Below are 21,204 nucleotides of genomic sequence, written 5' to 3'. Positions count from 1 at the left end.
GAGCATATAAAAACACCTCCCAGAAACCTGGTACATACGCCTTCTTCTCCCTTATCCCTACTTTCATTCCAAAGTCCAATGTTCTATCAGTGTTTTGAGACCTGCCAGGAGTGCCTGTCCTCATCTCCGTGGTTTGCCTTTCACCTTCCCTGCCTACGAACGAACCCATGGTAATCAGACTCAACAGCTGTCAGGTGAGTACCTGTGTAGGTGTACCTGCAATGAATACTACGGACCACACAGAGTACCGGGCATACCTGGATCCATCGGGAAGCTGGCTTTCCGGTGAGAGAGACAAAACAATGCAAGAAATAGTCAAACATTAAATCACCATTAAACTATCTTAATGGAAACCTTCACAAGTACATTAGATCTGAATAGACATTTTCCCAAAGACATACAAATGGCCAACACACACGCAAAAAGATGCTCAGGGAATTGCAAATCAAAATCACAATGGGATATCATCTCACACCTGTCAGAACGGCAAGAATCAAAAAGACAAGAACGAACGAGTGCTGATGAGGATGTGGGCAGAAATGAACCCTTGGGCCCTGTTGGTGGGAATGCAAATGGGAATGCAGCCACTATGGAAAACTGTATGGAGGTTCCTCAAAAAATTAAAAACAAAACTACGACCCAGTAATTCCACTTCTGGATATTTATTGGAAGAAAATGAAAACATGAACTCAAAAAGATATACGTACTCTCTGTTCACTGCAACATTATTTACAATAGCCAAGACATGGAAACAATGTGTCGATCAACGTATGAATGGATAAAGAAATGTGGAATATAGATACATAGTGGAATATTACTCAACAGCACAGAAGGAAATCTTGGCATTTGTAAAAACATGGATGGATCCTGAGGGCCTTATACTAAATGAAATAAGTCAGAAAGAGAAAGACAAGTGCTATATGATCTCTCTTATACACGGAAGCACCAAATAAACAAACAAACTCATAAATAGAAGAGAGCGTGTTCGTCAGAGACAGGGGGAGGGGGGATGACGGAGTAGGGGGTGGGAGAAATGTGTGACAGGGGATCAAAATAGTAAAAAAATAAAAAGAGAGCAATACAACACATGCATAAACTGGTATGCCAGAAACAGAAATGGAGAAAATATACTCAACGATTAAAAGAAAACACATGGAACTTGATTTTACATGGTGAAGAGATACTGAACAGATCAGATGATTTCCCAGAAAAACTGACTCAGAATGAGTAACACAAGACTAGGAGCTCTAGGTTTTATATTGTTTCCAGGGATGAGAAAACTAACTTCCAAATTTGGAATTTGTAGATTGATGTATCTGGCTAGAATAAAAAGATAAGGGCAAGGCAAAAAACAAAAAAAAGCAACATGTGGTTCATGATGTATGCTTGTGTGTATGTATGTGCTCGTGTATAAGTGAGATAAATGACAGCCATCATACAAGGGATAGTACGGAGGAATGAGGATTGTTTTGTTATTCCAAAGTATTTGCACTGCCAAAGAAATTATGATGTAGAGGAATATTACGTTACAAAAATGCTGATGCCGTATGAGGTTAAAAATAAACTGGCTACAGAACGGTAAGAAGAGGAAAAAGTGTGTACTACTCATTTCTATGATTTCTAAAACAGAACATCGTGAACATAATTTAGCTTTTTCTGTGCTGCTTGTTAACATCCATATTGAATGCACTATGACGCTGAGATGCCCTTGGGGACAGGGTTGTCTGGTCCCAAGCAGCTCTGCCAAAGTAAAAGAAAGCAGGCGGGGACACGTGGGTGGCTCAGTCAGTTGAGTGACCAACTCTTGATTTTGGCTCAGATCATGACTCCAGAGTTGTGGGATCTAGCCCTACGTCAAGCTCCATACTGAGCAGGGAACCTGCTTAGGATTCTCTCTCTCTTCCTCTGCCCCCGCCCCCGCTCACACGCTCTCTCTTAAAAAAACAAAGAAAAGAAGAAAGCAGAGGCACCTGGGTGGCTCGGTTGAGTGTCCGACTTCTGCTCAAGTCATGATCTCACGGTTCTGTTTGTGAGTTCAAACCCCGAATTGGGCTCTGTGCTGACAGCTCAGAGCCTGGAGCCTACTTAGGATTCCGTGTCTCCCTCTCTCTCTCTCTGCCCCTCTCTGGTTCCTGCTCTGTCTCTCTCTCTCAAAAATAAACAAACATAAAAAATAAAAAAAATAAAAAAATAAAAAGAAAGCAGGCAAAGAAACAACCTGCTTTGTAAAGTTGTTTTTCTCTTTTCCTTGCTATTAGTGTCTCCCGAACTACTTTTATGACCTTCCTTAAACTTCAGACAGAGGCAGGACATTTGCACGATTTTCTCCAGATGTCATGTCATGTAACCCCACAAACCTCAATCCCCTGCCCTTGATTTTCTTTCTTTTTTACACTCACATGACCATACATTCTTTCCATGAAGAATGAATGAATCTAGTGGAATCTCATCTTACAGAAGTTTAAGTTCTAAAGTCACCAGAAGAGACGGGAAATATACATAGCCCCAAGTTCCTATACAGTCCTCCTCCGCCAATGGAGCTGCTGCCTTTTTTTTTTTTTTTTTTTTTAAACCAGTTAGCACGGTTAGCACTAGCTGAAGTGGCTGGCTTGTTTAGGAACCACACGGACGGAAACTCTGTAATGTATCTTTAAGCATTAAATCACTCCGAGCACCGTAAGATGGTGAGAGGCACATGACAGGTACATAGGAACAGAGGCAAAGAGCGGATTCAAGTCTCCCAACTCACACTCATGCCAGCCATAAACAGACGGAGTCGAATTGTGGGTGGAATCATTCTGTACGTAGAATCTTCAGGGGCGCCTGGGTGGCTCAGTCAGGTGAGCGTCCGACTCTTGATTTCGGCTCAGGTCACGATCCCAGGGTTGTGGGATCGAGTCCCATATTGGGCTCTGTGCTGAGCACGGAGCCTGCTTAAGAGTCTCTCTCTCCCTCTGACCCTCTCCCCCGTTTGTTCTCTCTTAAAAAAATAACAACAAAAATACAAAATAAAAATAAAAGAGAATTTTCATCCTCTTTTTTCCATATGGTTAGAGTTGAATCCATATAAGCTAAATATGTGTGTGTGAGCCCACCGTATCCACTATATACAAGATGCTGCTTTAGGTTCAAGGCAGTCACTCATTTTCACCAGAAGAATGTGACCTGTGACAACATCTGTTTTCAAATATGCTTAACATCACAGAATGGTAAGAGCTGGAAGAAGGAAGTGAAGATAAGATGTGAACCCTGTCCTCAAAGGGCTTAGAATCCAATAAGGAAGATAAAACATGTACAAAATTAACTATTGATTAAAGGAAGACTGTGAAAGTACTATGACCCAAGTACAAAATGCTGTGGCAGTTTGGAGGAGGTTGGGTCTTGAACGAGTAAACGGAGGAGAAGGCATCTGGGCAGAGGGAATGTGGCACAAAGCCAACAACTCACGAACTACCCTCCGAGCCCTGCCGACAGCTCTTGAAGAAAAGGATTCTGCGCACGCGGGCTGCATGTTTCACACTCTGCAGCAAAGCAGACTCGTTGCATGTTATTCCTTCTTCCCCTTTTTTTAATTTCCAAAGAATTCCTATTATGAGTCAGAGTGCTCTGTGACATAGATTTTAAAAAGATGTCCCAGTAGGACTTTTTCTTACTCGTCTGTTTCACTCTCCTTCATTTCCTGCCTATTTCCCGTATTCTGCAATACTGGTCCCATATGCGAAGCACAGTACCGGGTAAAGAAAACGGTCCGGGCCTTGTCCGCTTGAATTTTATCCTCTCTCTGACTGGATATCTGCTAACAAAACATGACCCAGATACATCTCTTTCCACACTGAGGGCACTAGCTCAGAAGAGGACACTGAGGGCAGTGTGGGGGGAGAGTGTGCTCTGCAGTCAGCAAATCCAGGGTCCGAATTCTGTCTCTGCTTACTAGGACCGTGTGACCTCAGAGAAACAGAGCTTTTCTACCTCGAAACTCAGTTTTTTCATCTGCAAAATGGGGAGAACTAGAGTTCTCACTTGACAGGCCTATTCTAAGGACAAAATAAGGTAACGCAGGAAATGAGACGTTACATTTAAAGCACCTGGCTACTGTGTGCCTGAAATGTAAGTAAGCACTTGATGAATACTAGTTAATGGAGTAATTATACTCAAAGTCACCTTGTCCAACCTCCTTCCTGATGCAAGAATTTATTCTTCAGCTCTTGAGACAGAACAGACCCTTCACCTAAGTGGAGAGAGCTCGCTGCTGTTCCTAAGCCGCCCAGTCTACTGTGGAGCAGAAGGAACCGTCAGAACCTTCTTAGTTTTTTTGAGCTGCAGTGTGCTTGGAACCATTTCCATCACCTGGTCCTACCTATGCCCGCTGAAGGAACAAAGAAAAAAATCCCTGCCCTCTACCTGGGATTCTATCACTCTTCCTGATCTGACCAATTGGCAGGCAGTCAGGTAAGGGAAGCGCGATTTATCTGACCATCAAGAAAAAAAAAAATCCCAATGCCCTGCTTGGATCCACAAACCTGTTTCTAAGGAGATGAGGTACATCTGCAAGTTCCCGTCCCTCTACTCCCTTCTACAGCACTGGTCGTGAGAGGGCCACGGACCCCGCTCCACCCTCTCCGGCTCTTTACATGCTGGCTCAAAAACGGATGAAGCCATAATAGCCCATAAATAAATAGCTCAGTATTGCTTCAGCACAAAGTTCAAGGCAGAAAATGGCAAGAGGTGAGGCTAGTAACGCAGGGTGGGACAGATGTCAGAGGTCCTTGTAAACAACATGAAGGGGCCTCGGCGCCAGCCATTTGGCAGTGGTCCCCAGCTCCTTCTACACTCTCGAGAATTCATTTGTATGACACGCTTCCTCAATCACGCATTTTAGCATTCATGCGGGCTCTGAGGACAGCAGGGGAGTGAGGCATGTCCTCCTTTTCTTCAAGAATCACTGCTGTGTAGGATACAGAGCCACTGAATAATTCAGACAAGGGAAGCAAACAGTCAAAACACATTTTTAATGTCATTAGGGAGGTGTGTAAAGGATGGATTTAAGGGAGTAATGCTGGAGGCAGAGAGAACAGTGGGGAAAAAGAAAATAAAGACAAGGTCACCATTTATTGAGCTAGGCAATTACTAACTCCAGTCCTCAAAATAACCATGAATGGCGGATGTTACTTTACTTCATCAAGGCCAAGACTCCACTGATTATAAAACACGCCGTTATTTTATGTACCACTAGAAGAGAAAAATGTTGCCAATTAAACTATGAAATGCCAGTGATGTAAGACAACTCTTGACCTGAGATGTTAAAATCACAAATATTACCCCAAATGGGAGTCTAAGAATCAATGAAATATGGGATCACCCCCGTTTTACAACCGAAGACAGTGAGGCACAAGAGTCTTGGAGATTTGAAGAGTCTTCAAGAGGGTGGCCTAAGCCACACAACTGGAATCCAGAAGTCTACAAAGCCACTTTAGGCAGAACCGCACTCAAGGAACACAAGGCTTCTCGTGCGCCCGTGAAAAGGTTACCCATCTGCCAAGGGAGCAACGGCAAAGTTGAGTGAGTCTCACTTTGAAACTCGCGAGCATGCACAGGTCATACACCTTAAAAGTCAAGGTCTAATTAAAATCTCATTTATAAGAAGAGGTCTCTGTGTGTGCTAATAATCAGATATTATATCTGAAAAGTACTTTGGAAATTTTTAAAAAACCACACGTGCAGAATTAGGATACACATTTATTACATGTCAACCAGTCAGCTATATTTGAGTGCCCTGTGCTGCTCAGAAAACCAACAAAACATTACAAACTGACACTAATCCAACAGTTTTCAATATAGTGGAAACAATTAGGACTAAAAACTTTAGAGTAAGAGCAAGACAAATAACTTGGGAGAACCACAACACTGGAGTTCAGAGAAAATTTCACCGAATGTAAGACTTGGGCTGGGCCTGGAGGTCTGGGAACCTTGACAGGGGGACGGGGGCGGGGGTGCTGGGGGTGAAGGGGAGTGGTGTGGGCCCAGGCACAGTATGTCTGGAGGATGCATCTGATGGGCCTGTGGGGTTGGTATCCCAAAGCAGAGAAAGCCTAAGGGCCATGAAGGTCCACGATCCAGAGATCTTTGGAAGCAAAAGGGAAGAATGTTGACTAAAGGGCAAATGGGAGAAATGTTTTCTATGGAAGATGGGACCAGTGAGGGAGGCTGGGAAAAGGCAAAATACAGCTGCTGTAGCCACCTAGCGCCGATATGTTAGTTACCTGGATTCAGGGGAGGGGAGGGGAGGGGCGGGGCGGGGAAGGGAGGGGAGGGAAGGGAGAAGCAGACCTGAAGAAAATACTCGAAGAAGAGCTGACACCAGCTGGTGAACCCTTAGGGCTCAAAGGTAAAGCCCACATCCCTGAGACTGCAGGCCTTGAAGAAAGTCGATGTCGATGGCAGGTTGGGGAAGTTGAGAAGACATCAGGTGCAGAGGTTAGCGGGTGAAGGGCAGGTGGGAAAGGGGTGGACCCAAGGGGAGAAAATGAGTGGACTGGTGTGGTGGCAGGTCACCCAGGTGAAGTGGGGTCACACATTCCAGGAAACAGCCTTGAGCTAGGTCAGAATGAAACGCAGATGTGTCGCCCACCTAGATCAGAGCATACGCGTGCTCAAGGGGGCACGCATACAGGAAAAGGCAGCGGGGCGCCCGGGGGCTGAGATGTGGGGGGTAGACCCATCATTCTCACTCGGTAGGCAGGAAAAGCAACAGCAGTCTTAAGGCCCAAAGGGTCAGGCCGTCAGCAGAGAACCTTCAAGAGGCTTCCATGACCAGCATTACACATGATATGTACAGGGCGAATTCAGGTATGTGGATTCTGAAAATCTAAATGGCCGCACTTGTGTCATGACTGGGCCAACAAAAGGCAAGTGCTCAGCTCCTGGCTTTGACAGGATGACTGTGTTCTTCAGCGGTCTCGGTACTTAAACCAGCGGGGGTGGGCCCAGGCATGCCTCTGCCATAGCTGCTGAAAATGTCTCAGGGTACCAGGGTACAGACCTGGCTGACGTCACAAACAGGTTCAACATTTGTTCTCCCATCTGCTTTCAGACTCATAAATGTACCCTAAGGCACACTCTGGGCCATTACCCTAACTCTGCACACCACTCCCTTGGCCCTCCCCACGTGTGCTCTGGCCATTAATCATAGTTCCCAGGTTAGAGTGAAGGGGCTAATTTGCAGACCATCTATCAATTTATCTGGCTTTAAGCTCAGACTTTGCCTTAGAACGGCAGAGAGCACTTAATGTTTACCGTGCTAGGCAATAAAGCTGTGTAGAGAGAGAACTGCCTGTACCCTTCGGTGCAGTGGACCTAAAGACCCAGGATGACAGGCAGGCAATGTATGTACATGGTATATAACATTTCTTTTCTTGTTTATTATTATTATTTTTTAAAAATTTCATTTAAATCGGTTAGTTAACATGTAGTGTAATAATGGTTTCAGGAACAGAATTTAGCGATTCATTACTTACATATAACATCCAGTGCTCATCCCAACAAGTGCCCTCCTTAATGTCCATCAACCATTTAGCCCATCCCCCCCACCCAGCATCCCTCCAGCAACCCTCAGTTTGTTCTCTGATTTAAGAATCTCTTATGGTTTGTCTACCTCCCTCTTTTTATTTTCTCCCCTTCCCCTATGTTCATCTGGTTTGTTTCTTAAATTCCACATATGAGTGAAATCACATATTCATCTTTTCCTGTATAACATTTCTCAAAAGTCAGTCCCTACACTTACCTAGTTCCCCTCCCCAGAGGCAGTAACTCTTACTAATTTCTTCTGTAACAGTGATCTATAAGGACCTATCTGAACCTCTTCCCCACCCCATCTCAACGTCTATTACAGGTGACCCTTCAATGATTTGGGACTTAGGGCACTGACCACCCTGCCCTGTACCCCTGCACAGTTGAAAATCTGCATGGACTTTTGACTTTCCTCAAACTCAACTCCTACTGTTCACTGGAAGCTTCATCGATAACATAAATGGTCGAGTAAAACACATTTTGTATGTTACATGTACTCTATACTGTATTCTTATGAAAAGTAAGCTAGAAAAAGAAAGCATTAAGAAAATCGTAAGGAGAGATGCCTGGGTGGTTCAACTGGTTAAGCGTCCAACTCCCGACTTCAGCTCAGGTCATCATCTCACCTCATGATCTCATGGCTCATGAGATCAAGCCCTATGTCAGGCTCAGTGCTGGTAGCACAAAGCATGCAGGATTCTCTCTCTCCCTCTCTCTCTCTCTCTCTCTGCCCCTCCCCTACTTGCTACTTTCTCTCAAAATAAATAAATAAACTTAAAAAAAAAAAGAAAAAGAAAATCATAAGGGAAATACATTTATAGTATGGTACTGTATTTATTAAAAAACAAAACACCTTGCATATAAGTGGACTCACACAGTTCAAAACTGTGCTGTTGGAGGATCAACTGTACCTCCCACGTTCCACACTTCCATCCAGCCATATTGGCCTCCAGGTCTTTGTACTTGCTATCCTATCTACCTAGAATGTTCTTATCCAGAAAGCCCCATCTTTCTCACTTCCCTTTCCTCTTTCAGGTTTTTGCTCACACGCCATCTTATCAGAGATGCCTTCTTCCCTAACCACCCTACATAAAGTATCAAGCCATATCTCCCCAATCCTTAGCCAGCTTTATTTTATTGCCTGCATTCATCATCACCTGACGTACATTTTGTTTCCCCTTACTAGATACAAGGTTCGTGAGGACAGAACTTTTTTGTTTCCCAAGCACCTAGAAGAGTGGATGAATAAACGAATTCAAAAATAACTGAGTAGTCAGTCGGTGCCAAGTATTGCGTTACAACCAGATCCACAGTGGTCAACCAGAAAGTCTGATCCCTACCTTAATAATATTATTGGGTGTGCAAGTGGCAAACAAACCAAAGAATGAAATACTTACTATGTACAGGCCCTATTCCAAGCATTTCCCAGGTATTTAATGCTCACAACCACCATATGAGCTAGGTGCTGTCACGATTCCCTGTCCACATGTAAGTTCCTGAGGCACAAGTCATACAATTCCTATGTGGCAGAACCAGGATTCAAGCCCAACTACACAGGCCGTAGAGTCTGTGCTCTTAACCAGGTACATAAGCAAACAAACAAACAAACAAAAAAACAAAAACAGAAACAAAAAACACCAAAAAAACTCCAAAAACCCACAACACACTGTGTTAAGGGCAGTGGCAAAAGTAGCGGAGGGGCACTGGGGGGCACAAGACAAATATACCTATTTCAGTCTACGGGTGGAGAAAGGAATGTCAGAAAGGTTTCAAAGACTAACTTCTTTGAAGGGTGAGTCAGAATTGTCAGTTTGGAGAGGCAGCGTTTTGGATACAAATGAGATTCGGTTTCGGATACAACTGAGTTCAAACTGAAGTGTGTTTGGTTGGTAATTCAGAAATTACGAGCAGACAGATGACTGTGTGGGACTTCCTTTTTTTTCTTCTTTTAAAATTTATTTATTTTAGGAAAGAGAGTGCGAGCAGGGGAGGGGCAGAGAGAGAGGGAGTGAGAGAGTCAAGCAGGCTCCGCACTGTCAGCACAGAGCCCAACGGAGGGCTCGAACTCGCAAACCGTGAGATCATGACCTGAGCCGAAACCAAGAGCCAGACGCCTCATCGACTGAGTCACTCAGGCGCCCCGACTGTGGGAGACTTCCTAAGAAGAGAGCGTCTAAAAGAAAAGAGAAGGGGGGCTTAAACAAGAGGTAAGAAGCCCAAAAGGCCAGACGGAATGGCCAGAAAGGTGGATAAAAGACCAGGTGAAGGGGTGCCATGGGAACGAGGAACAAAGAGTACTTTAAGAATGAAGAGGTATGGAAACTGCTTGGGGAGAAGGGCACCGGGAAATGCTCACTGGACCCAGCACCAAAGAGGACAGGGCTCTCCACAGCCTGGGTGCCATTTATTCCTGTGAACTTTGCTCCCACCCTGCAGGGCGTTTGCACACGCACCAGGCAGGGGCCCCGCTGGCATGTGGTAGAGGGTAGTCAGGGATGCTAAATACCAGCAATTCAATGAAAAACTGCACTACCCAAAATGTCAATAATGCCTCCAATGGCAGACCCTCTCTGGCTCAAGATGAGTTTACGCATGGTTCCAAGTCCCCCCTAATGTTCACATGTTCCTCCCCACCCTTCACCTTACCTTCACTACCTACACTGCTCTGTCTCCTAGAAGTCTGGTTCTGGAAAACAGAAATGGACAAATTCTATACATTTCTACCTATCTTATCTATCATATTATTCATGCTTTAAAATTCTCAAAGTCTGAGATTCAGTGCAAAGAATGTGGGTTTTTAACGTTTCAGGCATTTCAGCCTGAGCCTCGGCTTGCTGATCTGTCATACGGGGCTATTAACACCTCCTTTAGGAAAGGTTACTGGGCGTGAGGTACCCACCACAGTGCCCGGCACTTGGCAGCTGCCAATCGACATTAATTTCCCTTCCCCTGATGGCTGTTCTTGACTTTATACAGCCTTCACTGCTCCTCTCCGCTAGCCATGATTTTCTACCGCAAATTGCTGGTGTCTTCCCCCAATTATTTGACTCTGGGCCATCACACCTGTGCTACTCGCCCAGCCTCATTCATGTCATTACAAGTCAGCACAGGTCACAGGTCACTTGCACTCAGTGGGCTGCGTAACCTGTTCCCACACCGAGAACCCCGGACGCTCAGCCTAAAGCACCGATGGGCTACCATCTATCCCGCCCACCTCCGTTTCAGAGCCGAGCCTCAGAAACAGCCATTTCTTCAAAGTCTCACTCTTCTTTCTCCACCTCTGATCACATATCATTAAATAAAAGAAGTCGCGATTCGGTACTATATTATTCCAGACCAATAATTTATATACACCTTAGTTTTAAGATGTACAATATGCAGATGTACTATATATGTGTGACTAAACGCAGTGCCTATGACCACTTCTATGAATAGGGCAAGATGAGAGCTCCCTTATATAATACCATGCCTACTGAGAAATTAGACTCAACTTATGGCATCTTTTCCAAAAATGTGGCTTACTCCAAGGCCAAGGAATGTTTGTATGTGACCCATCCTTCTAGCTGGGCCTATGAGCTTCTTGAAGGTAGGGCTTTTGTCTTTTCCGTCTTTGTATCTCCATATCTAGTACAGTGTCCTTCTTATTAATAAACGTTTATTATTTGTCTGATAACCATTGGAGGGAAAAAAAGACCAAAAAAAATCTCAACAGACATTAGTACTTTTGGTCCCAGAGCCCAGGTAAGGAGAGATGATTTGTGGAAAGTCTCTGTAAGGAAGAACGTACCTGTCTCCCAGATAATGGAAACAATTTATTCTGTTAAGGAATTTTAACTTCTTAGTCACCTTGACTTCATGTGAGAAGTATGGGATATAAATGTCTGCCTTTCTTTTTCTTTCTTTCTTTCTTTCTTTTTCTTTCTTTCTCTCTCTTTCTTTGTTTCTTTCTTTGTTTCTGTTTCTTTCTTTCTCCCTCTCTCTCTTTCTTTCTTTCTTTCTTTTCTTTTGAGAACAAGCAGGGGAGGGGCAGAGAGAGAGGAGTACAGAGGATCTGAAAAGGGCTCCATGCCAACAGCACAGAGTCCCACGTGGGGCTCAAACTCACGAACCGTGAGGTCATGACCTGAGCCGAAGTCAGTCCCTTAACCGACTGAGCCACTCAGGTACCCCCAAATGTCATAAATTCTAGTAGAAACTGAAAGGCTGCTACACGAGAGGTCTTTTTCCGAGATTCAACCATGCTTCCTTCTTACGCAAGCATTCCTCTATTTTTCTGACACTGAAATTTCTAAGTTCCTGCCTGTAAAGCGAACCTGAAGCAAATGTCAGCTTTTCCTCTTAAAGATAAATGAAAAGGGGTGTCTGTCTGGCTCAGTCGGGAGAGCGTGTGACTCATGATCTCAGGGTTATGAGCTGGAGTCCCATGCTGGGTGTAGAGATTATGTAAAAATAAAATCTTAAAATAAATAAATAACCAAATAAGGAAATAAATGAAAAAAATGTGGTAGTCATTAGTAATTCTGAAAACAATTTCAGGCTCCCCCTAATCCCGAGCACATGGTAGGAATGCACTCCCCTAGCCACTTAGGTGTAGGCATGTGACTTGCTGTGACCAATGAAGTGGGAGCACAGCGGGGTGTGGCGCTTTAAGAGCCAAGACACAAATGCCCAGGTGGAAGTACATGTTGAGGAGGGTTTCATCAGCCTGAACACCCAAGTGACTACAGTGAACAGAGACACCACAATGATCACACGGCATGAATGAGAAATAAACCCTGTTGCTACGGAAGCTACTAGAATTTGGGGGTTCTATATTACCTCCTCTACCTAGATTGATACAAACGTCAAGCCTGGCAAAGGGCTCTCAACTAGGGATCAAGAAATTCTGGGTTTTATCTTAAGAGCAGTCCAATCCTCTCCTGCATCATAAAGGATAACAGCAAGAACAGTAGGATGGAGCCTCAATTCTAACCTTTCAGGGCACCTACAAATCAACAATCAAAGTGATACACAATTTGTTTTATCCGTAACATATCCAAGTAATATAATTAGTCATAAGCTTTGCTACTGACTACAATCTTGACAAACACTAGGTTTTATTGAAAAGGCAGGATAACAAACAGATACTTCTAAAGGTCAGATTTTGCTGTTTTGTGTACACTGGCCTCCTAAATGCCCTTAACCATTAATAAGGAATGATTAAACAGAGGAAGAAGGCTCTCTGTAATTTCAAGCGGCAGACAGTGAGACCACGCACCGAGGCAGTGCAAGTTCGGGTAAAGAAAGTGAGAATGTGCACTGCAGCAGACGTTAAGTGTAGTTTGGCGCAGTCTTAGCTTTTCTTTGTTTGTTTTAAACAAAGTAGAGTGAAGTTAAAGATTTTAAAAATCATTACTGCTATTCTGTCCGTTGTTCTGAAAGGGTAAGATATTGCGCTTCTGAAAAATATTCTGCCACAAAATTCTCATCAAGCATCAGCAGAGAAGGGCTCAGGATACGATGACACAAAAGGCTGGCCTAGGCTCCCCCCTCTTCTCTCTTGGGCATATCCGGAAAGAAACAGGTAGCCAGGCATGGTCAGCACGCCAACTGGCATGTTCTCAAGCACTAAAACTCAAACAGAATGTCTTCTTCTTCTGTGCCCAAACCGCAACTCCTTCATCACTAAAAACACACAAAATATGTGTCCCTTACTCTTTCTTGCGTTCCTGGGAACTAGCAATCAGGATACCAGCTTCAGTGTCACTAGGGTGTGGAGGGCCTTAACGTCACTAGGGTGTGGAGGGCCTTAATGAGCTCTGTTATCACAGCTCTGTCCTCAGGAGGGCCATTTAATAAGCACTGTCCATTATTACATTTATGATCCTTTCATGTTGGGCTCACCAGTTCATTCCAATTTTCAGCCCTCAGCATTTTCCCATGTCAGCAGCCTATACTTAGCAGAGAGTTTTAAATTCCATACTATGAGGTTTCTTGGCCTCAGACCCGCCCCAAAGCATATGTTGCAACTGTGCTGAGACTGCCCGTTACAAACTGAAATCTATAAAAAGGACGGATAATTCCCTCGATACAGCCACTGAATTGTGACTGATGACCGAACGCTGAGCGCCCCAACTGAGAGCCCAATCCAGCTTCGGTGGTGAGGCACTGGTAGATCAAAACGTTAGGCTGCCCACATGGTTTTCTTTGAGCAAAACTCAATTCACCGCAATGAACATCGATACCTAACTCAATCGTGACACCGAGCTGGGGCTGGGGGTCTCCGAATGCCACAGGGAACCAATCGCCCCTGGCAAGAGAAGCTCCATATGGCACGGTCTGGATTGAAGACTACCCCCAGAGACTGTGAAATCAGACTTCACCCAGCCTGCGGCAGTTTAAAGCATGAGCGGCCTCACGAGTCTAGTTACCTAGGAACTCTTTGGTGATGCTCACGTGAAGACCACCTCACTCAGCAACAGGTACCACGCTGGGTTCAGTGAGGGAGACAAGGACAAACACAAAGATAAGGACGGTCTAATCAAGTAGGGAACACGCACAAACTTACATAAACCAAGGCACATAATGCCATAAACAACACTATAAATGGCCCACAGAGATCATGATGGGCCAAGGTGACGAGGTCAAGTTTACTAGGGTGGTAGGATTCGAGCTGAGCCTGAATGACAGGCTGGATTCAGTTACAAAAAGATGTGAAATGCAATTCGGGCCGAGGCTCTGAGCAGGAATTACAGCGTGACTGAGACTGGTCCAGTCCGCTGCAGCAGGGGTATCCCGCAAGAAGTACTGGTAAGGAAGACTAAGATAGAAAAGGGACAACTGTGGACAGCCGTGAATGCCTGGTTAGGAGGTCAAGGTGACCAAAAATGGTCTATGCTCAAGGGAGCAGTTAGTCTAAAGGGTGGTTTAGGAAAAAATATATAATTCCAGTGTGCAGGATCAATAAGAAAGAAGAGGAAATAAGGTTAGAAAACTTGTCAGGCGTAACTGACATCAAGAGGCACTATAACTTAAAGATAGCACTTGACCTACAGTCAGAATCTGACTGAAAAATATAAAGGATGTTAAGTGGGACAAGTGGAGAATTTAAATATGAACTGTATACCGAATAATAGTATTTATTAGTGTTAAATTTGAAATATGTTAATTACATTGTAGTTAATTGTTTTTTTTAATGTGTATTTATTTTGAGGGGGGAGCACGAGCAGGACAGGGGCAGAGAGAGAACAGGGAGAGAAAGAATCCCAAGCAGGCTCCGTGCTGACAGCGCAAAGCCCGACACGGGGTTTGAACTCACGAACCGCAAGATTGTGACCTGAGCCGAAATCAAGAGTTGGACACTCAACCAACTGAGCCACCCAGGCGGCCCAATTAATTATGTTAATTAGAGAACTATGCACAACGGGTTACATAAGACAATTTCCTTGTTCTGAGGAGACACCTGCTGAAGTACTTAGGGATGAGAAGTCAGGATGGGTCAAGAAGAAAAGTATGTACATCTAGAGAGAGACATAAAGACAAGTGGGCCAAATGTGAGTAACTGGTGAGAACAGATATAAGAAGCCTACAGGAAGAAGCAACAGGTTTTAGTGACCGACTGGCTACTGGTGGCAAAGAAGAGGGAGGAGAGGTTTTGAGTGTATTTGACAGAGGATGGAGGCAGCACTGGGAAAGGGAGGCCGGAGGAGGAAACGGCTTTCGGGAGACACGTGCCGCATCTGGCTCTGGGGAAGAAGCGGCTGGAATGAATTGAGGAAGAGGTGCCATCTGGTAGCGGGAAAGACAGGGACGGGACTCAGGCCACACTGGATTAGAAATGACAAGTTTGGGAATTACCCAGACAGATGATAATTTACACTGAAAAGTGGATACAATCTAGGATCTGAACAGGAGAGTGAGAAGAGCGAGGGAAGGGATGACAAACCTAAGTTAGTGACAGGAGGTGGGAAGAGAGTAAGAGAGAAGCCAGAAAGGTTCTGTGTAACAGAAACAAAGGTGGAAAAGGATTAAGACAGCAGTGCGCCACGGAAGGATCCACAGCCTCAAATGCTGCACGAACACGACAGAAGGTGATATTGGCAAATGAGAGCAGGAAATCGCCAGTGAATTTTGGGTAAGAGTGAAAAGCAGGCCCCAGGGCTCCAGAAAGGGAAAAGATGAAGTAGAAATGGGAGGCTGGGCGTAAGTCACGCACTCAAGATGTTTACCTTTAGTGCAAGTGTGTGGAGATGAGACTACAGTTAAAACGCGGGAAGAGCCGTGCTCTGTGAGACTGGGGTTACAGGGGAAGGAACAAATCAAGGCCCCTCAAAGAGGAGGTGACACTGAGATCACGCTGTATGCTGGGTAGAGACAGGAAGTGGCTGTGGCTCTACATATGGAATGAAACACACTTTCCTTTAAGGCAGGAAGAAGGGGTGAAGAGGTGAAGAGACTTAAGGCAGAGAGAAACTTCTTCGGTTCCGAAGGATGGAGTTCAAGGTCCTTTGCCTACTTGAGTAAAAAGACCATTTCCACCTCTATGCAGAAGATAAACTTGAATTAGCAGCTGCTCTACCTGAGGGCAAAGACAAGCCTGAAACCTCACTACAAGAAAGTCACCTGCTGGAAGACACCTTCAGACACTCTTCAAGGGAGGAGGGGGAGATGCTGACGCCTTGCATCAGCACTTTCCAAAATCCCAGGAAACAGGGATAGCAATTTCCCGATGTCAGGTGAACAACTAAAAATAGACAGTTTTATCAACTATAAAAGAAATCTGCAGCAGCAGCAAATTACTTTATGGAACCTATCTGAAGATAAGACATAGGAGAAAGAACAACATTTTTATGACTTTTTATTTCCTTTGAAAGCCACACCCACTGGTATAGATGGGAGGTGGATTTGAACTGTGGTTCTCCTTAAGAGAAATTACAACATAGCGGCACCTTTAACAACTGACAAGCCTAAAGCAACTCTAAATGCTTGCAAAGAGGGGGCTAAGAGGTCTCTGAAATTTCTAAGATTCTTTCATATGAAAAGGGAGAGTGACCACATCCAAAGCACCAATGAGCTCCGGGGGCCTCGTGAGCCTATCGGGGAGCACCGAGTCAAGTATCTACAGCAAGAGTGGGGTTCTGTGCCTCTCTTGTACCAGGCTTCCCCTGGAGCTGTGGAGCCAAGCCAGATGTTGACAGAGAAAACTTCACTCCATTCCAGCATCCAACCTTAAGAATGCACTCACCACATCTGTCTGGAAAGTGTCATCCGACAGTCTCGGGAGAGTGAACAGAGACTGAAGATCCTACTGGAAAATGACGCGAAAGGCCTCCAGATGGCGATGCCAGCGATGAGGGATGTGAAAACAACTACTTCGTTGTGATAAAAATAAATTCATAAAGGATCACGGCTTAGCACTGAGTAGCTGTCTTATAAAAAATCATTCCCTCTCTCCAAGGGCCATGAATCACAGTGACAACAACCCGCTGAAGGAAACCAGGATCAAGCACGACTAAGACACGCCAGGTGAACGGCACTGGGTACGGCATGAGCCCCGCTGGATAAAACAAATGTGGCAGTTCCCATCCCCTTGCTGGCTATCTCTCGCCTTGAATTTGGCACATGAGGACACAGACCACGTCAAAATTATGCCGGCAGCACAAGTCTGAGAACATGTACTTTGTCCTTCAATTCTGCCTGACAGGGGCACCTGGGTGGCGCAGTCGGTTGAGCGTCCGACTTCAGCCAGGTCACGATCTCGCGGTCCGTGAGTTCGAGCCCCGCATCAGGCTCTGGGCTGAGTTCGAGCCCCACGTCAGGCTCTGGGCTGATGGCTCGGAGCCTGGAGCCTGTTTCCGATTCTGTGTCTCCCTCTCTCTCTGCCCCTCCCCCGTTCATGCTCTGTCTCTCTCTGTCCCAAAAATAAATAAAAAACGTTGAAAAAAAAATTTAAAAAAAAAAAAAAAAAAAAAAAAAAAAAAAATTCTGCCTGACAGTCAGCTTCCCTACTGAGTATCACCTGACCTCAAACTGTGTTACTGATGTCTGAGTCACTCTATTACTCTTGGGGAAAATTATAAACTCTGCTAGCCAGGTCAAAGACCCTGTGTCATGATTCTTCCAAAGCTTCACTGTGTCACTGGATTATGCCTAGGGAACTCGTTTCACAAGCCACACAAAGCAATTTCTCTCACCTTCGGTGTGGCCGTCAGCCAGTCATCACCGTGACATCACTGCCCTATACCAAGAAGGCTGTCCAGGTCAAGATGGACAATGACATGGGCCCGGTAATAATCACCTGTGTGTTAAAACTAATAGCAGATCTTAGCAAAATACCCCCAAAATTATGAAACTCAAGTTATTAAATGAAACATGTTCTGGGACTACTCCCAGAGTAAAAAGCCACGAGAAAGAACAGGAAGGTGTAGAGATGGATAGTTTTCTAGCAACCCTGCTCAGGGAGAGAAGGTACCTTATCCATATGGAAGATCAAATCCAACTCACAAACATTTTCAAAACACTTATCCAGGGTCTCCACAAAAACCTAGGAAACAAGGAGAAACAGAAAAAGAAAAGAAATCAGAACATATTCACATCTTCGTCACTGTCACATTTGAAAGTAAAGGGGAGCAGTCGTGATACCATTTACCTTATGATGAATTTCAGAATAAACAAAACAACTACCAGCATTAGGCAATCATCCTACTATCCCAATTTAGAGGGCACAGTCTAGACCAGGTCAATCTTGTTTTCAGTACAGCAATACAACCAGCAGACACGTGGGGCTTTCTTTCCCCCTTTAGAAGATGCTACTTTACATAGAAAAATAACAAACTGAAATACCAACTACTTGCAGCACTGTGTCCTTTCCCCAAGCCTCCACCTGTACCCACAACAAAATTTCTTTATTTCGGTGTTGCTATAGGTCTGTCCCGCTCATTTCAGTGAACATTAAAACTTCAAAATGCCTTTCCACGAATTGTTAACAAGCTCACAACTTTAGGTTTTTAACTTCTTTTTTTTTTAATTTTTTTTTTTTTAACGTTTATTCATTTTCGAGACAGACAGAGCATGAACAGGGGAGGAGCAGAGAGAGAGGGAGACACAGAATCTGAAACAGGCTCCAGGCTCTGAGCTGTCAGCACAGAGCCCGACGCGGGGCTCGAACTCACGGACCGTGAGATCATGACCTGAGCCGAAGTCGGACGCTTAACCGACCGAGCCACCCAGGCGCCCCGGTTTTTAACTTCTTAATATAACAGGAAAGGGTACTGATGAGAAGAGTACGGCTTAGTGAATTTTCAGAATGAACATATCACGTAACCGACCACCATCCGGATACCGCGTGGACTATCACCAGCTCTAGCCGCGCCCTTCACGCCCCTCCAAAGGTAGCCGCCATCCTGACTCTTGTCTTTGAACTTACACAGATGGCGTCACACAACAAGTACTCTGTCTGACTTCTCTCATTCAACAGTGCTGGGGAGCCCCTCCATGTTGCTGTGTGTCATAAAATTCGTTGTTCGTATTCGCTGCCATAGAGTACCGCATAGAAATATTCATCCATCTCCTACAGGTGGGACATTTGAGTGATTTTCCGCTTCTGACGGGGCATAGAGTGACATAAATGGAAATCCTGTTTCTAACCACTTTGGACAATTACTTGACATCATTATCTATTACAGCAGCAATTCTACCCTAGGTACATCCCCAACAGAAATGCACACATGTGTGCCAAAAAACACGTATGCTAATTTCGTAACGGCACTACGTTTTTATCAGAGGCTGAATATTTCCCAGCAAGGATAACATTCTTGAATTAGGGCGTGTTTTCTATCCAGGTGCTAGGCACTCAGTGAGCCCTTACAATCCAGCAACTCAAGACCTTCAGGTTGGGAAAATCGTATCAAGTAATTTGGCTGAGAATTTCCCCGCTTCCATGTTCCTAATCTTCCTTTTTGGGGCTGCTTCTCCTGAGGTGCTGGACCTCCTTAAGCTCTTATCTTTTCTCTTCCAGTTTTCGCTCAGATCTTTAATTTCTAAGAGATCATTTTGTTCTGTGTTTCTTGTTGATTTAGCAGCCTGTTTTTATTTGTTTGATTTCCCTGTGGCTTCAAGACAGGGGTTTGCTCATTTTACTGTTTTCCTTTCTTTGACTGGGCTCTATTTACTTTACGTTGCCTTTTAGAGTTTGTCGGTTTTAGTCTCTATCTTCCATGTTAGAGGCTTTCCTCAGATCACCGATTACCTTTGTTTTTTTATTCCTAAGAATAAAAGGCCGATTGGCAGTTCTGCAATCATAGCTACTTGTTGGGGATCCTCCCCTTCATCCACTTAGGCTTTCTTATTCCGTCCCCTTAGATTGATCAGATTTCCCAGAGAAATGTGACAATCTCCAGCCTAAAGGTTGTAAGACTGGCTACCTGAAACTCGGGAGCTGAGTGGCGGGAAAGGGCTAGGAAGTTAGCATACAACATTCACAAGGCACACATTCATTTCACCACCCTGACTTGCGCCAGCAACTCTCTGGTGGCCCCCAAACCGGAAAACTGGAGCTGGGAAAACTCAGGGATCTGACTGTTCTCAGACAGCTTTTCCTGCCCCCTCCACACTACACCCAGCACGATGCTGCCCGCTCTGGGCCGGGCGAGGCGCCCGCAGCGTGTAGCAGTTTGCCCATCAGCTCCTACTGCTGGCCCAGGATGTGGCGTCCTTGGACTTGCCAAGTCAATTACCAAACATCCATATTCTTTGCTCCTTTCGAGAAGTTTCTTGCTAGTGTTTCCTCTCCTGTCCCTGTGTGTGTGTATATATATATATATATATATATATATATATATATAGCCTTAGTTTTCAAGGAAAAAAATGAACTTGGAAGCATGGAAGGTCTCAGGAGGACTTAAAAAAAAAAAATGAAACAAAATCTCAAGTTCTTAACAGAAAATAAAATGTGAAAATGCTCTGCCAAGATGTTTAGAAAAACAAGGATGATAAGGAATGACTAGTCTTACTAGGTATCAAAATTCACTGCAGGGGCACCTGGGTGGCACAGTCAGTTAATCTTACTCTTGATCTTGACTCAGGTCATAATCTCACAGTTCATGAGTTCAAGCCCCTCGTCGGGCTCTGCACTAATAGTGTGGAGCCTGCTTGGGATTCTGTCTCTCCTTCTCTCTGACCCTCCCCCACTTGTTCTCATTCTCTCTCTCTCTCAAAATAAATAAAATTTAAAAAATTCACTGCAAAACTTCGGTCATTAAAATAGTATAAAACTAAGGTAGAAACAAAAGTATGGATCAATGGGACAGAATATAGGGGCATCTGGGTGGCTCAGTTGGCTAAGTCCCTAACTTTGGCTCAGGTCATGATCTCAAGATTTGAGGGTTCGAGCCCCATATTGGGCTCTGTGTAGACAGCATGGGGCTGGCTTCAGATCTTCGGTCTCCCTCTCTCTCTGTCCCTCACCTGCTCATGCTCACTCTCTCTCTCTCAAAAATAAACATTTAAAAAATGGGACAGAATATAAAATACTGAAACATATACCAGTGTATAAGAAAATACATCCTCCCCAAGAAGTGGTAAATAATTTTCACTATTGTCAAAGGCATAATCTAGTTTTGGAAATTTGTTAAGAAGCTAAAATTCATACAAAATCTGCTA

The 21,204-nt window shown here is 44.6% G+C and overlaps 1 protein-coding gene across 3 annotated transcripts in view; it reads right to left on the bottom strand.

Moving 5' to 3' along the window:
* Nucleotides 1-21,204, bottom strand: part of AP3S2 (adaptor related protein complex 3 subunit sigma 2) — a 58,124-nt gene that overhangs the window by 16,849 nt on the left and 20,071 nt on the right. For 2 of the 3 annotated variants that reach the window (XR_006203325.1, XM_042940989.1), the window contains exon 4: nt 18,017-18,088. The exons of the other annotated variant lie outside the window; for it this stretch is intronic. Coding sequence is in view for 1 of the 2 variants with exons in the window: in XM_042940989.1 (XP_042796923.1) it covers nt 18,017-18,088 (72 nt within the window). In the remaining variant the exon portion in view is untranslated. The remainder of the gene's footprint in view (nt 1-18,016; nt 18,089-21,204) is intronic. 3 annotated transcript variants of the gene reach the window in all.

Source organism: Panthera leo, chromosome B3 (assembly GCF_018350215.1).
Source record: "Panthera leo isolate Ple1 chromosome B3, P.leo_Ple1_pat1.1, whole genome shotgun sequence".
Classification (NCBI taxonomy): domain Eukaryota; kingdom Metazoa; phylum Chordata; class Mammalia; order Carnivora; family Felidae; genus Panthera; species Panthera leo.
The sequence above is the reverse complement of the archived record's forward strand: the minus strand, read 5'-3'. Positions and strand labels throughout refer to the sequence as shown.